General features: G+C 44.4%; 1 protein-coding gene across 1 annotated transcript in view; it reads right to left on the bottom strand.

Moving 5' to 3' along the window:
- Positions 1–21069, bottom strand: part of LOC104080693 (vasoactive intestinal polypeptide receptor-like) — a gene marked incomplete at its 3' end in the record, with an annotated part of 60745 nt that extends 39676 nt beyond the window's left edge. The window contains exons 1-2 of the mRNA XM_009583174.1: positions 20960–21069; positions 1583–1690 (exon numbers count right to left, since the gene is read on the bottom strand). Of these exons, the coding sequence (XP_009581469.1) occupies positions 1583–1690; positions 20960–21026 (175 nt within the window). The remainder of the gene's footprint in view (positions 1–1582; positions 1691–20959) is intronic.
- Between the last annotated feature and the right edge of the window lie 393 nt (positions 21070–21462).

The following is a 21462-nucleotide window of genomic DNA, read 5'->3' as shown; positions in this document are numbered from 1 at the left end:
CAGCTGACCCCAACTGACCAAAGGGATATTCCACACCATATGACGTCATGCTCAGCATATAAAGCTGGGGGAAGAAGAAGGAAGGGGACGTTCGGAGTGATGGCGTTTGTCTTCCCAAGTAACCGTTACGCGTGATGGAGCCCTGCTTCCCTGGAGATGGCTGAACCCCTGCCTGCCGATGGGAAGGAGTGAATGAATTCCTTGTTTTGCTTTGCCTGTCTGCGCAGCTTTTGCTTTACCTGTTAAACTGTCTTTATCTCAACTCGCAAGTTCTCTTACTTTTGCCCTTCCGATTCTCTCCCCCATCTCACCAGGGGGAGTGAGCGAGCGGCTGGGTGGGGCTTGGTTGCCAGCTGGGGTTAAACCACGACAATTAGCTTAAGTTCAAAACAGCCACAATGACATATATATGAGATCAAATATATATAATACTTTCTCATTGCTCTGCTCTGGTGGGATGAAGTATTAGAAAAACTTCTTAGAGAGTTTTTTTTCTTCCTGTTTAACTAACTCTGCTGGGTCTCTAAAACCCAGTGAGCGAATGTTGTGCTCAGGAGGGGAGAGGGCACAAAGCATCAACAGCAGGCAGTTATTCCACATGGCTGAACCAAGGTGCAGGGGTCTTGTCCTGCAAGATGTGATATTACAGCAGCTTCTGCCTGCTTTCCCTGGGTGTTGATGCAGCAGTGATAAACTACTGGGAAGTTTTGGAAACAGGGGGGTTACAGCACTAGGATAGGACTCCAGGGATTTTGAATTTCCCTTCTGGGTCTGCAAAGACTTTTGGTGTGGCCTTGGGCAAGTCATGTAATCAGCTGGTTAATCAGAGTAGTGCCCTGGCCTGTTAAACAGGGATGATATTGTATCCTTACTCCCATTCATAATTTATCATGTGTGTTTGGACTGCAAGGTTGTAAAAGTGGAGACTTATCAGCTCGGTGCGTAATCTCCAGTGCAAAAGAGCTTAATTCTCTGCGGAGACCTGCAGGGCTACTATAATAAAAATAGTAAATAATGACTATAAACTACCAGGAGACAGAGAGTCCTGTTGCTGCATGGCCCTTGAGACCTGAGTTTTAAATTAAAGCTTCCCAGAACACCCCGAACGGTGAGTTAAGCTACTTTCTCCATTAACCTTCCCTGCCTGTTATTTGTCAGGTTAATTTCTTGGCCAGTGGCCAAATTTGTCATTTCAGCAGAAAAAACCTTTATTACGTACAGTTTCAGCTTGTTTATTTTATGTCAGAGACTTAATTAATTATGGTGCTAAACTGTTCATTTTGTACAACAAACATACTATTACACAAGTTGATTCAATTTTCACTGCACAACATCCATATTATTGGATTTCACCAGGAGCCATTTTTGCAACCCTGTGATCCACACTAGTACGTGGTTCTGCAAGAAGGATAGGGAGGATGCTCTAATGGTTTGGGCTTGGAAACCTCCTTTACCTTGTGCAAAGAGCTTGTTTCTCCCTCTGATTATACCAAGACGCTTCCCCTGTGATATGATGTGAAACCCCACAGGCAGTGAAGCCCTAAAACCATTTCAGTGAGATGAGCTGTCTGGTTTTGCTTACCGAGAAAAGTGGTGAGGAATCTGAAGTACTTTGGGCACGGCCGTACCACAACTTCTCCCACCTCCGCTTCAGGCCAGCACGTGATGTTGTCCCATTGCCTTCTGCAACCTGGGGGAAAGAGAAAAGCGGATGGTAGAACAAACACGAGTGGTATCTGCTGGATGGAGCGGAGGAACCGGGGCAGAGCAGAGCAGCTGTGCAAGGGCGTGTGGAGCCTACCACCTCGGTGCAGGCACTTTTTGGAAGGAAAGGCACAGAAATATTTTATTTAAATATGTGACTTTCAGCTACCCCAGCCCCTGAAATTCAGCACTGGTGGTGTCTGTAGTTTTCCAGAAATGGGCACAGAAAGGACAGCAGATCGGTGCAAGAATCGGGCAAATCAAAGTTAACAGAAAACAGCACCTTTTTTTAGATGAAAAAGGCAGAAATGCCTAATAAAATAGCTCTCTCCCTTGCTTTTATCTCTCCCTGTTGCATTAAAACGCCTGGTCTGAACATGTGAGACATGCTCCCCTTCCTTCTCTGCTTCCTCCAAATTTCTGTCACCAGCTTTTTCTTCCCCTTGAAATGAGATAATTGTGCAGGGGATGGGCTCAACGGGAAGGGGACACCGATGACAGTCAAGAGATCAGGAGCCAAATCCCTTCTCAAGAAGCAGGTTTCTTCCTTAAAAAGGGAGAAGGCACAAAACACTCCTGGAGGCTGAGGAGGGACAGTGCTGTCGCCAGGAGATGCTCTCTATGGAAGGGTGGTGCAAGGTGGTACCCTCCTAGCTGTCCAAGCTAGGAATGAAGGTATAACCAACAGAGCGAACGTCAGGGAGAAAACACGGGATTTTGTTAAAATTAAGCATTTCTGAAGATTTTCTGGATAGAATAAACACTTTCTGGGAGAAAAAAACGGCATGTCTTTCCTACAGAGTTATAATACGTTGTTCTGTTTTTGCCCTTTTATTTCTGCTTTCTCAAAAGACATTAATGATATCACATACATGCTGCAGTGTTGAATAATGTAACATTAGCACCTGAATGAAAAAAAAATCAGATGTGTTTTTGCCTCAACATGTTATATATTTTGGAGTTCTTACTAGAATTTTGAAAACATTTTTTTTTCCCCTTCAAATTTCCAACAGACAGGCACTTCAATTGCTGCCTGGGTTAGATAGATGGGTTGTCAAAAGACCTCACTTTTTTATAGCACCTCTGCTCTCGGTTATTTGTCATGCCCCATTAGATTGCAACACTTCCCCAAATGTGACTAACGTGTTGCTGTTAAGGTCAACAGCCTAACAAGAGAAACTAGAATATGAAGAAGAAAGCTTTGAGAAAATACTTTTCACATGCAAGCAAAGGGAACTATGAAAACCACTGTCAAGCTGCATTTCTTGGTAATTATATCCCAATCTGAAATCCCTCCTTTAAATAACCTTTTATTACTTGAGCTAAGAAAAAGGCTGGTGTCATCACCAGTCTGTTCAGACTGAGGCAGCGTGCTGTCTCAGATCAATAAAGAGAGCACACGAAAATGCTTTGAAGCTGAAAAAGAACCCTCAGCTCTCTTTCAAAGTTATTTTACAGGTTTTTCCTTCCTTCTTTCATGAGCAAACAGAACTTTTCAAATGAAGTCCTGAGGTGAGTTTATCGGAGCCTGGAAAACAGAATAACTGACGGTATCTTCTTCGTGCATGCTCTTCTGTAGCGTTCATTAAAATTCAGTTTTCAGGTTTCTAATATCAGCTGCAAAGCTCAGTTTCCACAGTGTCATACTTATCTGCCACCAAACAGCCAGCAGCTCCAAAAGTATTAAGATATTAGATATTCTGCCCATGGAAAATAGATGATTTAATGACAGGATCTTTCATGTTCTACAATCTTTTCCTCCATCAACCTCAATAAATTATAATGGACCCATTACCTCAGGTCAGGTTATAATGCAAAATAAAATACAAGGGTGATAGTATCAGATGGCTTTTTAAATGTCCTGAGTTACACACTTTGAGAATTTTTGTGATCTGTATCTTTTTTTGTGTTAGCATTTTTCACCACCACCTGTGATGCATGAAAAAAAGCTTTTAGGTGTTCACTTTTGTAACAAAAGCTCTCTTTGATTAAAATAAAGTGAAGACACACAAGACTGGCCTTGCAAGACACACAAAGTGGATCTTTAAAAATTACTGCCTCTGTAAAGACCTCTCATATCTGCCTATTAGCTCTTCCAAAGCCATTCTTCCTTATTGCCCCCACAGATGTGCTGAAAATATTTGTGCAGCTGCCTGGAAGGGTCCAGGTTTTACAGGTGGGATTCATATCCCTAAATTTATGCATCTAAAAAGTCAGACATGTAAACGTAAAGAAGCCAATGGCAACCAGAGCTCTGGCTGGCAGTTCATGTCACTGTAGGATGGTTATCTAAAGTTCGGAAAATGAATCATTCTTTGGAGGTGTCCTCTTCTCTCCAATGACTAGAAGAGGGCCTGCATGAGTAACTCGAGTTTAATGAATTGGAACAATACAAAGATTGATACCTGCAAGATGCTTTGCATTTGCAGCCCAACGCTTGCCACTCGCCTTGTAGTCATCCCATTACAACATCAGGCAAAAGTTTGTGCCTGTCCGTCCAAAGCAGGACACAGACAACCTTTATCAAATCGCCTTCCAGAAAATGGTTTTCTTTCTCCAAAACTGATAGCCCTTACCCTGGCAAACTGCTGGGATCTGGGAGTTGGCAGGCAATATTCAGTCATGTCAGCGTGACAGATCAATACCTAAGAAAAGTATTTGAGGGCAGAAACAGCTGCAATGTGCCTCAGAAAAAAGAAATCCCTCTCTTCCCTGTGGCATCACTTGGCCTTCACGGCTGTAATAAAGATGACAATTTGTTTTGCTTGATCAAATCATGTTTGGCGATTGCTAAGTGCTTCTCCATTAATTAATTATAAATGTTGTCTTCTCCCTTGCACTCAATATCTGCAGGAAGGATGCAAAGGTATTTATCAATCCTTACCCAAGGCAGCAGGTGCAAATGAGCCATGAATACACCTACCCTTCAACTCAATTTCAGTCAAAAGAAGTGCTCTGCTCATTTGCTCGTTACTGAAAGCCAAGGAATACACACTGCCAAGGGCTGTGCTTTGCTTCGGAAAGGATCACAAGTGAGTCTGGAGAACCAGTGTAAAAATAAGTGTGTGACTTTTTCAAGACAGTAGCATTTACCACATCCCTGGGTAATCAGGTACACTCTTTAAACTCTTGTCATTATAAATATATACGTATATATAAAAGAAAGTCTTTTCCTTTTCAGTTATTTTAACTGTGACTTCCAGACACTCAGCTTTGTCCTGCTGTTGCCTGGTAGATCGTGAAGTGCTCTCTGGAGCCAAATATCTTCTTCTGGAGGGCTGCAGGAAGAAATCCTTCATGACTCTAATGAAGCTGCCTTTTAACCTTCATTCAGATAAGCAGATCAAACAGCTCATCATTGCACTGTAAGCCACGCAATTAGTGTAATTACTAGCAGCCACCTCTCTCCCTCCTGAAATAGGGTCCTGAAGTCTTGCTCAAGGAGGACCATCAATGAACGTCCGGAGGTCCAGGGGCTGTCAGCCACACACCGGAGCTCAGATCGTTACATCCAGCAGCTCAGCCTCCCTCTTTGCAAGCCAAGTGCAAGCCAAGGGCTGCATCAGCCTCAGCTGGGCTTTGGAGAGCCCTCCTCTAAGAGGCTCTGTCTCAGAAGAAGTGGCTGAAGACCACTGACACAGTCCTGGCTGCAGTGAATTAGGAAACTCCACCACAGCTGCAGAAGGTGATAACCTTTTCCACTGTCTTCTCTAAATGTGAATCAAAGCTCAGGCCCTCATTTCCTCTCCCTTTAAAAGGTTAATAATCCGAAAACAGGTCAATCATCATGAGGCACAGGTGTTCAGCGGTTTACAAAACCGGCAGACTAGAGAACAAAAACCATTTATTTGAGTCATATCTACACTTACAGCAAATATACCATCAAAGCTTATCTAGGAAGCAGCAGAGAATAGCTTTCCTTCATGAATAAACATGACTTTCAGAGTTCTGACACGGCTCTGAGATGTGACTAGGTTTGGCCGAGGAAAGAAATGAATGGCACTAGGCTGGTGCCAGGCACTCTTTTAACCCAGGTGAACGCCCAATTCAGAAAAAAAACCTTTCAGCACATCTCTCATTCACACCAAATTCTCCCTAATGAATAGGGTCACTCCTGGACTCTTCTAAAGGACATGCACACACAAGACTTTTGCTCTTCGAATCAATGTTCAGATGCAAAGATACCCATTTGATGTCTGGGGTATCTTGGGATCTTCATGCCTCTCACTACCCACAGGTAGATCACAGCCAGGCAAAGGCTTGATTAAGCCAAGCTGAGATATCACTGGGTATCATCACAGGCTGGTGTGCTTGCAATGCAAACTCCTTTTCAATCCGATTTGACATCAGCAGGCAGTTTTCCACCTATCTGGAGTTAGGACTGTAAATAGGGTGACATTTATTCTCCCACTGACAAGCTCATGCAGAAGTGCAGCCTAGGTGCTCAGCCATGGTTTGCCCAGTTTGGTCTCGTTACAACCAATTATCATTGCATCAGCATTCTTGTCCCAGTTGAGCACTAAGCTTTTGCCTGACTGAAGAAAAAAGACCCCAAAAGATGGTCCCTGCAACAATCTACTAACTTGGTTCCAGACAGGCAGCTTGAATTCAGTCCCAGTAGAGGCTAGGAAAACCCATCATGAGCCTTGTGTTACTACTAGTGCCCCAGACTCCAATGAGCAGAGATTTCCTGAATCAGGGACAATCTTCTATTTAAATCTTAAAAGTTGTATGTAATAATAAAAAAATACCTTAGATTCTTTTTCTTCCATAAATCTTTTAAATTAAATGCAATTTGATTTTGCTTCTGAACTCATGGAAATTTTTTTAAAATTCACAACCTCCTGGGCCAAGGAGTTGCAGTTTAAGTATCCACTGAAAGAAAAAATACATCCTTTTCTGAATTCACTTTGAACATGCTCATCGCTGGTTTCATTAGGAATTGCCTAGTTCTTTTACAAAGACAGAAATATTCATAACCTAACCACAATATCCTTTCCCCTGGGGAGAAAAAACATAAAATCCTCTTTCATATCCCTCCTCAGGCATCTCTTTTTCAAGTTGAAGTGTCCTAGCCTATTTAGTCACTTCTAGTGTGGAAGCAGTTTCTCCCTTGTATCTTTTGTGGTTTTAATTCTACCCCATCCTGCCCTGCCCTGGACTTGCACAATAGAGTTTTACCTTATTTTTCTGTGACAGATTAGGTTTGACCAGGGCTAGCTTGGCTCCAAGGGTTCACTAAATGAATCCTCCCACCCTTCCCTGCAAAATTCAACCCCTTCCTTCCCGTATTCACTGCTGTGCCCTCCTCCCCCCAGCCCCACTCGTACACTCAAGCATCCTGCAGGCATCTCTCCTCCCCCAGCTCCATCTCATCACCTTTTTATTTTTATCTACACTGACAGCCTGCTCTGAAGCAAACCCATCTCCTCAGAGCTCCCCTTTCAATTTTCCATAGCTTTGCATTTACTTTGGATATTTTTTGCCTGTCATGCTGCCTGCTATCACTCCAGCACTGTAGGCAGGATGGGACAGAGAAACCACTTAGCTGAAGGAAAACCACAATCCTGCCAGGGCATGCAAAACCCTGACAGTGTAGCATTTCCTTCCCACCATGATGTGCTCTTTGTGATGCACTGATGCTCCTTTATTCATCCCTCAGTGAGGGATCTGCCGTCTGAACATGAGCCGGCAGTGTGCCCAGGTGGCCAAGAAGGCCAACGGCATCCTGGCCTGTATCAGAACTAGTGTGGCCAGCAGGAGGAGGGAGGTGATCGTGCCCCTGTACTCGGCCCTGCTGAGGCCGCACCTCGAATCCTGTGTTCAGTTTTGGGCCCCGCACTACAAGAAGGACACTGAGGTGCTGGAGCGTGTCCAGAGACGGGCAACGAAGCTGGTGAAGGGTCTGGAGCACAAGTCTGATGAGGAGGTAACTGGGTCCGTTTAGCCTGGAGAAGAGGAGGCTGAGGGGAGACCTCATCGCGCTCTACAGCTACCTGAAAGGAGGTTGTAGCGAGGTGGGGGTTGGTCTCTTCTCCCAAGTAACCAGCGATAGGACGAGAGGAAATGGCCTCAAGTTGCGCCAGGGGAGGTTTAGATTGGACATTAGGAAAAATTTCTTTCCTGAAAGAGTGGTCAGGCCTTGGAACAGGCTGCCCAGGGAAGTGGTGGAGTCACCATCCCTGGAAGTATTTAAAAGCCGTCTAGATGAGGCGCTTAGGGACATCGTTTAGTGGGCATGGTGGTGTTGGGTTGATGGTTGGACTCGATGATCTTAGAGGTCTTTTCCAACCTTAATAATTCTATGATTCTATGATTCTATAATTCAGCAGAAAACGGTCTTGGGCAACCAGAGAAAGCAGAAAGGATCCCCAAATTGAGGGTGAGTGAAAAGAGTTTACCTTGGAGTTTGCTTCAATATCTGTGGCAAGACAGAGATATTGATTTCATTTTGCCTACTCTGTGTACAAGCTGGAGAGTAAGAAGAACACTTGCTATAAAAACTGGTTTGCAATTCTGTAGTGGCTTCCAGTAGAAGCCGTCCAAGCACTCAACAGGAAATGTTAAAAGATGTATTTCTCCCTAAATGTTTGCAGAAATTTGACTCAAAGACATATGAAGGAAACCTCACCTTAAGCCCCCAGACTGAGTCATTCTAAACAGCATGAAAGAAATCACCAGAGACTATTTCTGGAGGATTATTTTTAAGCACGAAAATCCTATGAGTTTTTCAGTCATCAACATCTACTAGGAAACAAGTTTTAAAAAAAAAAAAAGTTTCTAATCTTTCAGCCTTTCTTTAACCAACAAACTAAATAAACACTTGATTTTTTTTCATCCCTCCAGATCACTCTTTTCATAAATCAAATTTGTGAGCTGAGCCCTTCTGCCTAATTCCAGAACATGTAAACTGAAATAAAAGATGCCAAGATTTAAGACAAAGATTTACAGTGTGGGTTGCCAAAAACATAACTTATCTCCTCACCAGCATCTAAACAAGAGATAGATCTCTCATACTTTGACACGAAGCATGCTTAAAGGATTATTCCAGGGCTTCCTCATTCCTCTTTTAAATCCCCCTGCTCTTCCAGAAGTTGTAGTGAACTGGATTTATAGAGAACCAGACTTTGAATTTAGGTACCTACCCTTCCTATATGGCTTTTCCCACAGGCACCTCCAGACTGCAATTCATGATGAAGATGACTAGGCTCAACCTCTAGCAATGATTTTTTGACCGTTGGGGAGGCAAGAGTGACTACCTCATAATGCAAGATCTAGAATGAGACTCACCCAGGCTCCTCCGTACCTCACTGTCTTGCCTACCAGAAAGAGGCAGGGATGTTGTGAGGAAGAAAGCATTAAAGATTTTGTGGGACTTCCTAAGAAAACCAGCCAAGCAAGGACAGGACATGAGTGCAGCCGCTCTCACTGACAGTTCAAGTGCTGTGAGAGTCAGGAGACTTTTCCTCAACTTTCCAACATTTAGCCCAATCTGCATGAATTCCTTGACTTGCTTAAATGTATATGCCATCTTGAATACTAGCATCAAGATGACAGCTCAGAAGACCTGGCCACTCTAATGAAGTGCAAACCCTCCCACTGACCAACTCGACTCGACTTGCTCTTTGAAGGCAAACAGGCAAGTGACAGCCCCCCTTGGCAATGCGCTCACGGCTTACCAGTCTGGAATAAGCTGTGGCGAGGTTTCTCCTATAGCAATTATGGCATGATTAAGGGGAATCTTACCGTGTTGCTACTTTAAAATAGCATCCTGTACCTTCAAGACCAAATGGTGTGCTTTGCAATGGAGGAGGTTTTCAGCCAATGCTGTGTTGCTCTTCTTCACGGTAAATACTGGGCTAAGATATGACACTCCACTAAAAAAACGACTGCCTGTCCTGCTACTTGAAAGATACTTATGCAAAGCTGGAGAGAGCTTCATCATGTAAAATCTTTATGATCTGGGTCTTGCTTATTAAATGTGCTGGAGTTTGTGCTGGAAATGTGCTTCTCACTCATAAATATTGAGGGGCATCTGCAGAAGCAGGAAAGGTTGTGTGGGAGCCCTGTACCTTAGCTCTGTAGGAAGGGACAAGGGGAGCCAGAAAGCTTTGGTTTCACATGAAGGCATATTTAATGGTTAGAAGGTAAGAAAGAAGAAAAGCTAAATTTGTGAGACACCGATAGTTTAAAAGCTTTCCATAATAGAAACCCTACTTAGGCCTGGTGGATGTGAAGCCTGGTACCTCTGACCTCAGCTTCTCATGTTCTGCACAATTTCACTTTCCTATGTTAAAAAGTCTAGATATCAAGACATAAAGGCACCTAGATTACAGAAACTCCAAGGCATAGTAAAACCAGTGGAAAAATCTCCACCAGCTGCAGCGGATTTTGGACCTCAGCCATATATTGTAACAGGAATTTGACATAACTTATGGCATATGCGATATTTTCCAATGTACTTATCTTATGTAAAAAGGGTAGATACCATCACAAAAGTGCCCTGATACAGTCAGCCAGAAAAGAAAAATAAAAAAGGTCAGGAAGGGGAGATTTCTTAACTAAAAGACTGACAGGATGCGAAGGGGACAAATACAAGCCGTTGTCAGAAACAAAAGCTCTGCATAGATGGATTTCATCTGAGCAATTATCCAGAGCTTTGAAAATGCTTTGAATTTGTTTTCCATTGGTCTGTAGCAATGACATTTTCTCCTTATTTTTATAACCTTTGCATAACTAAGGCTGTGTGCATTTATATATTATCCCATGCAAAAAAAAAAAAAAAAATGGTAATCAAAAAGTCTGATGGCATGTAAAAATGTTACATATTCTCCAAAACTAAAGTGCCTTTTTCAGTACAAGACTCATGTCCACTAAATGGCTGTTAATCCCGACGAGCCACAAGACAGCTGTTCCCAAGTCAAATAAACACTGCTGTTCGTTGGAAAGCTTGCAGCCAGGACATGTCAGCAATGGGCAAAACAAAAGCAAAGCCTCCACCCCTATAGCGTATTAAGGCAGAAAACAGATGTTGTAACATCTTATCTCGTGATTGTGTCTGTAGAAAGGTGAGGTCGAGGCAAAAATCAGCTCTTAGCTCTACAGGGAAGAATGATGAGGTGCTGTGTAGATCTGTGTTTGAATTTCATCCTGTCGCTGGTAAGTGTCTGGACTTCTGGAGGTAGGGTAGGCTCAGACAGCGACAAACAACTGAGGAGGTACCACTATTCAACTGGGAAGAGGCAGTCCTCAGTGGAAAGGTGCACCCTCCTTGAGCAGTGGGTTACCAAGCAAGGATGGACAACAAAATAACAGCTTTGTAGGGAAAAAAACTTTGGGTACTATTTCCTCAGAAAGAGACTTATGACCTGGAAGAATGGCCATCAGCTTCGGACTGTATCAAAGCAGCCAACACAAAAGTCTGGGGACTGCTCACATCTGAGGGTTGAAGCTGAATTTACGGCCATGGCAACATGTGCTTCCTTCTCGTGGTTCAGATGCCAGCTTTCCTAGCGTGGTCAAGGGAAGATTGTCCTCTGAAAAATACAGGGCAGATTTCTTTCTTTTTAATTTCCAGTGAGCAGGCTCCACCTCTGTAAGAGCTGCAGCACGAAGTGTGGGTGGCTGGGAAGAGTCCCAGAGCAGATGAGGAAAGCGTTAATGAAGGAAGACCATTTGGAGGTACCATGCAGTGGCCTGTCCCAACTGAGTATCGTGGCCGCTGTTTAATAACTGGAAGAAAAATTTCTGTTAAATAAAAGGCACTTTGACTTTAGTACTGATCCTCTAAAAGAGATAAAATGAGAGTCTGGGGTTTAAGGTCTTGATGTCATATGGCTGAATTTTCTGCTGTTGTAGGAGAGGCCACATCATCCAGGAATGGAGAGGACAGATGTCATATCTGGAAGGTGCCCAATGCTGCTAGTCAGAGCAAGACTGAAACCAAGAGGCCTTTTGTATCACCTAGACCAGAGTAATAAAGTACAGTAAACGAAAAACTAAAGAAAGACAACATGGAAAGAAGTCCTGCAGGTCCCTTTGCCTTTAAAGAGACCATTAAGATCAAATGTTGGTATCTATTTTAGACTGAACTAAATTGTTTTCCAGGCTTCATTGAATATGTTCTCAGGGTTTGATTTAGCTGACCAGCAGTAGTCATTTAATGCCATTCCTGATGTCCCAGGATATGAGAGATTTTTGGAGGGGCTGGTGGATATGGTACAAGACTTATGAAAGCCCTACACAATTCTGAAATGACAACTGGAGGCCACACTGGTTATCCAAGAGCATCTGTTAAGAACTTTGACGTGTGGCTAAGGGCTCACAAGAGTCAACCCCTGTCCAAGGGTCTGACTATTTTTCTTGACTTTTTTCTTTGACTGCTCTGAACCATTGGGACAAACCTGCCTGCTTTCCCTGCAAGCAGAGCCTTCTCTGCCTGGGGACAGGTCTCTCCTCTGGCTGCACCAGTGCCACCTTACATTATTACCTGGAGTCCCCCTCAGTCGTCTCCCAAGATGTATACTTCCCCTGGAAGCTACCACCCTTCAAATCTGCCAGTTCAGCAGCTCATCCGAATTCTCCCTCCGCTACTGAGTTTAAAACAGTGGCTTTTTGCTAATTAAACCATCCATCTTCATGTATGTGAAGGCGTAAGGAGCACCCAATGAGCACTTGGCAGGTCTCAGGGATGTACCACCACCTTGATGCAGCCAGAAAACGCAGCATCTCCCCAGCCTGGGGTGAGTGGTCCATCCACCCCCTTCTCCACCCTGCTGTGTGCGTTACCTCGAGCGCTTGAGCTGCCATCAGCCACGTAGTGCCTGCTCGAGCGATGGAGAACCTGGGGAACTGCTGATAACCGGACTGTCACACAAATCCGACCGACACTTCATCTATCCCAGGAGGTCTTATGCAACTGTAGGTGAGAATTCACTTGAACTTTTGCAAGCAAGGAACTATTAATTATTTCTTATCTTACTGCACTCTAAACAGATGGTGATGAATAAACAGACTCCTAATTTAAACTTCATTAATGTTTTTCCAGCTTGACTTTTAATTTCCATATGTTCACTGATTCTTCTCCCATCAAACACGCCTTGACTTCTTCAAGGGAGACTGACAAAGAACCCCAAGCACCAAATTTGGCTTTTCAAGCCAGCCTCCCCGTTCTAGGCCTGTGAAACAGCAAAAGCAGTATTTGGAGTTTAAACAAGATGGGCCATTTCCCACCCGGATTTCTTCGCATGTGACAATGCTGATGATGAGCTTGCAGGACTCAGCTCTACTGCCCGCAGCAAGCGTGAAGCATGTACAAGTTAAGCAGATGTGAACAGGCATTGGGAGGGGGATTGGCACTATTTTCTTTCATGTTTTCCACTTTTCTGACTTTTTGATTGGGTTTCAAATCCTGCTTGCAAGACAGCCAGGTCTAGATTGCCAATATAAAGTGCAGTGCTGAAGTACTCGAGGTATCAGAAGCAGCTCGACTGTAGCAGCTCTTTGATGGTTATTGGCAATTTTCAGGGACACTTAGAAAATCATCTCAGCTATCTCCACGCTACTGAACTGTGGGGAACAGACAGACAAAATGCTGGTCTGACTCTGTGAGATGCTGACAGTCTCCAGCTGTGAAGTTCTGAGCTCATTTCACTTACACTTAACTTCTGCAAGAATTTAGGATCCAAATCAAGCTGAAGGTCTTCCCTTTTGGAGAAAAAAAAGGCCTGAAAAACCATAAAGTGATGGAAGTTCAACAAAGGGAAATGCAAAGTCCTACACCTGGGAAGCAATAATGCCATGCACCCATACGGGCTGGAGAGCGGCTTTGCAGAGGACCTGGAGGTCCTGGTGGACACCAAGTTAAACATGAGCCAGCAATGTGCCCTTGCCACAAAGAAGGTGAATGCTATTCTGGGCTGAATTAGGAGGAGTGTTGCCAGTAGGTTGAGGGAGGTGATCCTTCCCCTCTCCTTTGCGCTGGTGAGACTCATCTGGGGTGCTGGGTCCAAGTCTGGGCTCCCCAGAACACAGGAGACATGGACATACTCGAGAGAGTCCAGCAAAGGGCTGCAAAGAAGATTAAGGGACTGGAGCATCTCACATACAGGGAAAGGCTGAGAGAGCTGGGACTGTAGCCTAGAGAAGAGAAGTCTCATGGGGGGATCTTATCAATGTGTATAAATATCTGATGGCATTCAGGGGAAGCAAAGAAAACAGAGAGGCAATGGGCACAAACTGAAAAACAGGAAATTTCATTTAAACATAAGATTTTTTACCTCTGTTAACACACTTAAACGCTGGAACAGGTTGTCTAGAGAGGTTGTGGAGTCTCTATCCCTGGAGATACTCAAAACACAACTCATCATGGCCCTGAGGAACCTGATTTGGTTGACTGTGCTTTAATCAGGGGTTTGGACTAGATGATATCAAGAGGTCCCTGCCAACCTCAGTGATTTTGTGATACGAAGCCAAGGAACTATGTTAATGCAGAAAACCGCATCCCACCTGCTCAGGTCATCAGGCTCTGGTGCCAGGAGTCTTCTGTGGTTTAAAGGTCTCCCCCCTCTGTTCTTGAATATTTTCCCTCATACTCAAACTTCCACGCCGTTAAAGTAAACTCCCAAACTGGGCCAGGATTCCTGTGCCCAAGTACTGCCTGATATTCCCACCACTCTCCATGAAGGCTGTTTACTGTACGATGCCATGCTTCCTGCACAGCAGCATGGTCTCCAGAGCTGCTCATCCCACCCAAACACGAGTCACAGTACCTTGTTCAGCTGCCATCCCTAAATGACTGCCATCTCCTGCTTCTGAAAGAATATCTGATTGCAGACCAAATTGATCAGCAGTAATGGGATAAACAGATAATAAGCTAAGCCAACCGACCTAGACCTGATTGCTTTTCTTGCTTTTTAACAAAAAAAAGAGAGGGTTACTTTTTTTTATTTTATTTGGGTGCTTCAGGTTAAGCTGAACTGTTCGTAAACTACAGCCATGGAAAAACAAAAACAAAACCAAAATAAAACAAAAACAAAACCAAAAACAAAGCAAAAAACACCCCCTCTGTGCTCCGGGATCATTATATAGAAAAAACAAGTGGAAGTCAGCAAGAAGCAACGCAGCGGTGAGACCTGCCTTGCAGCGAGCCTTTAGGAGCTCAGTCATACTTCATGTAGAGAGAGATTTGCCACCAACTGTGAGTCTGGAAACCAAACCCCCTTCAGCCATCCTCTCCTCCTAACCCTTGGGAGAGCTTCCCTACTGCTGCTAACTGTATTATCAGCTAAGCAGTCACTGTGTTGCATACAGATGTCCTGGCTGAAAAAGTATCCGCAGTAACAGCCTGGTTTTCAGCGGGGCTGGGATTGCATTCTTCACTTTTGAAATATGTTTGTAAGCATTGTCAAAGTAAGGCAGATGACTGAGGAACTCTATTTATTACAAGCTCCTAAAATTACTAATTTATTAGTAACTCTAATTTATTACAAGCTCCTAAAATTACCAGGTTGCGGAATCACCTTATTTATTTGTTTTACATTGCAGTGGTGGGAGATGCCACCAGAGAAGCAGCCCTGTACAGCAAGAGAGCAAAGAGAAAGGGAAAGAAGACAGCCCAAGCAGCTACCGGGCAGCTCACAACCTGCTATCGCTGCTGGCAGCGTGCAAACTCCTGTCTACAAAGCAATTCTCAAAAACTTCTCATCATGCTTGTCCAGCAGGGCGGCAGGGAGAGCTCTCACTGAGGGCGTTCAAATCCTGGGGCTGACTTGGCTGAACTGATCCTGCAGTTGCTCAGGACTCCCACAACCACTGGCTGCTGAAAATTTGGGATGAACTGGGAACTTTTTGAACGATGCAGCTGAACCCCCCCCGACTTGACCTGCTACTGGTTGCTTACAGTACACCCATCTTGCAGAAAGCAGTGCTGCAGGGTCACTGGTGGTGTAACTGCACCGAGATGCTGCTGAGTTAAATGTCCCAGCTGTTCTGGACGATGGAGCACTGTCATGACTTGAGCTGCTGCCTCTGCATGCCTGTTACACCATTGCATTGCTTGGCACTGGCATATAGGGCAACGTGGTTTTGTATATGTTCGATATAACTTGAGCATCCCCAAGGAATTCCCTAAGCAGCTGCCGGGAAAACATCATCCACAAAAACCTGCACCCGCAGCCATTGCAGATTGATGTACGATACTGTGTACAGATTTATTTGGGAGAAAAGAGGTGGAGAAAGAGAAGAGGCAACCTAACCTGGATGACGTGAATCTTCTCTTTTGGGGTGTTATTTCTCCCCAGATACATAGCAGCTTCCTGGGAATTTAAATTGTGGGTGCTGCCAAAATACTTCATTTCCTATTCCTCTGTCTGCCCACAGTACTTTTATAAGTCCCAGTCATAAAATAGCTGGACACTTTTCAATTTGTTTGTCTTTACCTTACCCCTGCTAGATAGGAAAATATTAATATTTCTATTTTAAAGGAGGAAAACTAAGGCCAAGAGACCCAGGAGTCACCTTAGCTGCAGCAACAGTGCTGCTATAGTTGCAATAATCTATGGATATCAAGTAAGGCAAAGTTTGCAGGGAGACCAACTCTGAGACTAGTGTGGAATGGGATTAAAACATGCTTAGGGTGGGAAATCAAGGCATCCACAGCTAATGATTCACATTTGCATGACATCATTACAAGCAGACATGATCTGTATCATTCATGGTATTTCATCTAGTGTATCCCAGCCATGCCTGCCATGACAATGGCCCATTTCTGGCAAGGAAAGCCGGACATCTCACACACAACAAAACTACACATTTCACTAGTCCAACACCCAGGCACATCTGTGTGTGATGCAATCCAGCAGCATTTTCTCCTTAGCGCTGTGATAAGGGGAGGAATAACCAAAACTCCTTTTCCAACATGTCAAAACCCAGCAAAAAAGTCTTCTATATCACTTCGTAGAAATGGTGCAGGCACTCTCACTGGAAGTTAAGTTTTAAGCCCTTTAGGAGCACAGTCTGCACTGAGATTGAGGTGAGGCATTTTATACATCGTCTCCTGCACTGAGCAGGGAAAAATCCTACCACTTGCACAGTAACAGGTTTTTCAAAAGATTTTTTTAATAATGCCTCAAATTATATTGTGAGCGCTCTTTGGGGGCCAAAGGGCTGGAAAGATCATCTAACAAATACCCAAGTGGAAGTTTAGCTTCCTGAACTGCAATTCTGTATGTGAACGAACAGATTCATCACTCCTAATGATGGAATTGGTACTTTACCTCATTTGGCCAGATCCCCTCCGAGCCACTGAACACCAGGACAGGAATCATCTGCAAAGTGTGGTTATTTCCAACGCAGCTGAGCTGCTCACTAAGAATCCTCTCACAGTAAATGAAGATCTCATCAACAGGCAAGACAATCTGAACATAATTCATCACATCCTAAAAGAGATGCATACACTGGAGCTACCTAAAAGCAAGTGAAAGGAATCCCTCACCAAAAGTCATTCCCATGCAATGGCTATTTGCCTGCGTGAAACAAATTGGTCTCAGTCTACTTAGTCTTGAGGGTAAAGAATCCACTTCTGTATTGAATCACAACTGTCGCTTTACATCTTTACTAGTTATTTCAGCACGGAGGTAAAAGGATAACAGGGCAGTCCTTCTCGTGAAATCCAATCCTGTGCTGCAATACGCAACTGCATCCTACACACCCTTTCATAAACTGGGCAAGCTCTGCCATAAAGTCAATAAAACACGCCTTCCTGCAGACCTCCAGAAAGGCTGTTCAGTATCCTCTGATGGTTACAAACTTCCTTTAAAGTCCAGACTTTGATCTCACAGCCGTTTTATTCTCCTGGGTACACACTGCCAGCTTAAACGGGTCTTCCCTGCTGTTTTCTCCCTAGCTGCATCTTCTGCAGCCCTTCCCGTGCTGAAAAGCTAACCTCTTCTCATCAGAGGTGGTCATGCTTTTGTGACCCCCGCGTCTCTCCTGTGTCCCTGCTAAAGTCTCCTTGAATGTGGGTAACTTCACTGATACTGAATCACACTCCTAATGGGGAATAGAGAGTCTCTCATCCTGCTGATAATAAATAGCAGTCCTGTGGTCCAGGACTGCTGACACCAGGAGCAGCACTTGGCACCTACTAGCGGGACTGAAAATACAGAGGTTTAATTTGAAAAGAAAGCACTGATTTCACCCATGCATATACGCCCACTAGAAGGAATGGGTGTTCGAAGACAAAATAGCGTTCAGACAGACGTTCTTGTTTATCAGTGGAAATCTACCTGCTTATCCTGAGCCGGTGATCAATCTCAGCACTACCATCAGGTGTTCTTAATAAGTGACTAATCTATCTGACACATCAAATTACATCTGTGATTAAGGCCCTCTGATCAATACAATTGATAATGGCTTCTAAACAAAGCTTTATTTCCAGACTGTACCAAAACGGTGTGTTTCCTTATTTCCACTCATTTAATTAGAAAGGATAACAAATCTAAACCTCAAGTGATTTTCTTTTTGCTAAAAGGATGTGGAATGCGCAGAAGGCAATACACCTACCGGGCCATAAATCAAGGTATTACATTACGGGTGGTAGGGATTCTCAATTGCTTTCCATTCTCCTTCTCTGGGGGACTGAACCGTGTTAAAATTACATTTTTCCTGGGAGTTTCACTAGGATTTTTTCTTTCCAGCAACACTCAGACTAAACAGTCAACATCTTCATATGATCTCATATCATCACCTTCATAAGATTTCTCCCCGCCAAACTTCTTCCTCTCCCCCAACCATCAAAGTTCAAAGTATTATTTTGCAGCTGTGCTCAGCTACATTTATCGAGTTATGGAGCCTCACTCCAGAAAAACAGCGTTTTCTACCTACATGTGCTCACATGCTGTACCTTGAACTCTCCGAGGGGGAAACACATAGACACTTTGAAGTTACCTGTCCACACCACTTCCAAAACAGACTTCTCCGTAAGATGATTCACCCATTGTCACCCACTTGAGAGCCAACAGTTTAGAGACGCTGGTTTCTTTCTGTTGATTGCAAGGGCAGCCGTGAGTGCCTTAGCTAAGAGTCAGGTATTGAGCTCTTAAATACCTGCTGATGTTTTGGGAAAAATGGATGCGAGCTGCTTTCCACACAGTTTGCATTGTAAAATTTGGTTGGACATGTGCTGTGTCCCTACAGACACTTGTTCCACACTGATCTCATCAATGACCATTTCTACCCAGGACATGCAGACATACACAAATGACATCTGACATTAACTCAGGAGTAGCAGGTACTGTCTCCATGGACAAAAAATATGTTATAGTGGTCACAACTGCGATTTCTGAATCAGTCCCATTTAATGACCATGGGTAGTGACTGGTGGAAATGCAGAATTATCCCAGTCTAATATTTCAGCATTCCATTTTGGAAACCAAACTCCAAAGGATTTTTATAATCTTGCTAGTGCTTGGGCATTACAGGCTTGCAACATGACTGAGTGTGTTTTTACATCAGAATCGGGAAAAATATTTTCAATGGTTTAATTCAGTGGAGAGAAAAAAAAAGCTGTTTTGGATTAAACTTTTGAATGAGAAAAACCATTTTGAAAAAGCAGAAAGAAAATATTAACACTTCAAGTATTTATTCTTCTATTGCGAATGGTATTTAATTGAATGCCTTTAAATGTCCACGAAAATGAAATGAAGCATTTAGTTGGCTTGCAGATGAATGTTTTTAACTACCCTGACTTTTCCCTTTACTGGACTCCAGGAGAACATTTCTTCAGACGGCTCCATTTAACTACACAGGGACACTTGAAATAGTTTCCAAATCAAAGAAAACCGTATCTTAGTAGATAAAAGCAGGGGCCAAAAGCCATCCTTGCATTCAGTAGAGCTCCTCCAGGGATCAGCTTGTCCCCAGGATGCTATTCTATCTTTCATAAGCATTGTGCAGAACAGTCCTTCAGTCCGTAGCCTAGCTGCAAGCAATGCCAAGGGAGAAAGGATGAGAAGACATCCTCTTCCACTTTTTCCTCTTTCAGGAGGTGGGATGCAAATATCATGCAGGATACGCATCTTCCCATCCCTTCCCCCAGCAACGTGATCCCTTGTTTTCGGAGCCTGACAGCCTACCACCGGTCCCTACACCTCCTTTACTCACAAAACCAGGACCTGTAACTTGAGAGAGGCACTTGGAGGTGGAAAGGTCCAACTTGATGCCCCAACTTGGGGCTCTGACAGCGCTGCTGTGGGATGGGATGGGATGGGATGGGACGGGACAGCACCAAAACCACAAGCTTGCTTTCTCTGCCACACTGATCTCTACAATTTAAGACTGAGCACGGGTGGCTGTATCAAAATTTCCCAAGCTCTCTGCAGGCTGCCCACTGGGGAATGGTGTTAGCACAGACCCTTTCAACATCACCCACCCATGTCATGTCTTGCAGGTTGGTCTGCAGCTCCTCGGTTCACAGCAACATCCTGCAGCCTTTCTCCTGCTCTGAAACCCCACGTGCCCGACGCGTGGTGTGCCATGCCTGCTCCTCAAGGGAGGCACAGCTCCACCGCTGCTGCCTGAGGCCGAGAGGGAGAAAACTTGGGAGGCTGGAGAGCAAAGGTGGCATTATTGACCTGGCCCTCCTCTCTTGATCAATGAATCAGGGAGTGGGTTAAGGGGACCGGGGGGCCTTCCAAGAGGACTGCCCAATGTGGTGCGCGCTCCATGTCACGTGAACAAGGAGAGGATCTCAGCCACCTGGCCCAACTTCATAGATACCTTGCAGCCTTGGAGCATACCCTTCCTTCCTCTGCTTCGCCACCAGGACAGGAGCAATTTTGGCATGGGGATGGAAGGGCAGTTCAACGGAAGGAGAAGGTCGCCATGACTTCCTTTGAAGTAACCCAAGGCCTATGAGAACTTCAGGCTTTCAGATCCCAGGGTAAAACTGGTTAAGGCACTTCCAGTTCAGAGAGATGGATGACTGACTGTGATTAAACACACTGAGACACCTCAGCTAGGCTTACCCAGCTGGGAGGCAGCGAGTGATCCCCAGTGAGCTGTTCAAACTCTTGATTGATTGAATCATACTTTGGAAGTACCTCTTTCTCTCCCTCCTAATGTAAGAGCTCAACATCAGCTGGAATGACTGCCCTGCTCCAGCAGCAGAAGGGGTGAGAAATGGCATGGGCAAGGCAGATGTGAGGTTGGGTGATGTTGGCTTGCAGGCCAGGGAGAGAAGAGAGCGTCCCCATACCTGAAGTCTGGTTATCCCCAATAAGGTCTGCCAAGCACTGGCTGCGCTCCTCTTCAATCTCCTGCATGATGCTGCACTCCGGACGTGTGCTGGATGCCTGCAGAAAGGGCAGAGAAGAAGAGAGTGAGCAAAACCCATCTATCCTCAGAGATGTGTTCCTGGGGTTTCATGGCCATCTGAGCCCTCCTGGGCCACTGCACAATGGGGATACACATCCAGCCTTATTTTATGTTTGCTTGAGAGAAGGGAGTGTAACCCAGAGCCTGCTGAAAAAACAGCATTTCCCTCCATGCCTTCCTTAAAAAAAAACAACCTATTTTTTTTTTTTTTTCTGATGATCAGGAGCAATTCTGCTTCTTTAGGCTCTGGGAACCCTGCCTGACTAACCTAACACCAACAGCTATCTAGGGCAGGAAGATGGAGTTTTAATATTCATGCCAAAAGCAGTGGGATCTGTGCTTAGATGGTTTATTCCCTCCGTTCTCACGTGGTCTGCCTCCTGG

The sequence above is a fragment of the Fulmarus glacialis genome, unplaced genomic scaffold (genome assembly GCF_000690835.1).
Source record: "Fulmarus glacialis isolate BGI_N327 unplaced genomic scaffold, ASM69083v1 scaffold7238, whole genome shotgun sequence".
Classification (NCBI taxonomy): Eukaryota; Metazoa; Chordata; class Aves; order Procellariiformes; family Procellariidae; genus Fulmarus; species Fulmarus glacialis.
Note: the sequence above shows the minus strand (reverse complement) of the source record. Positions and strands in the feature narration are given on the sequence as shown.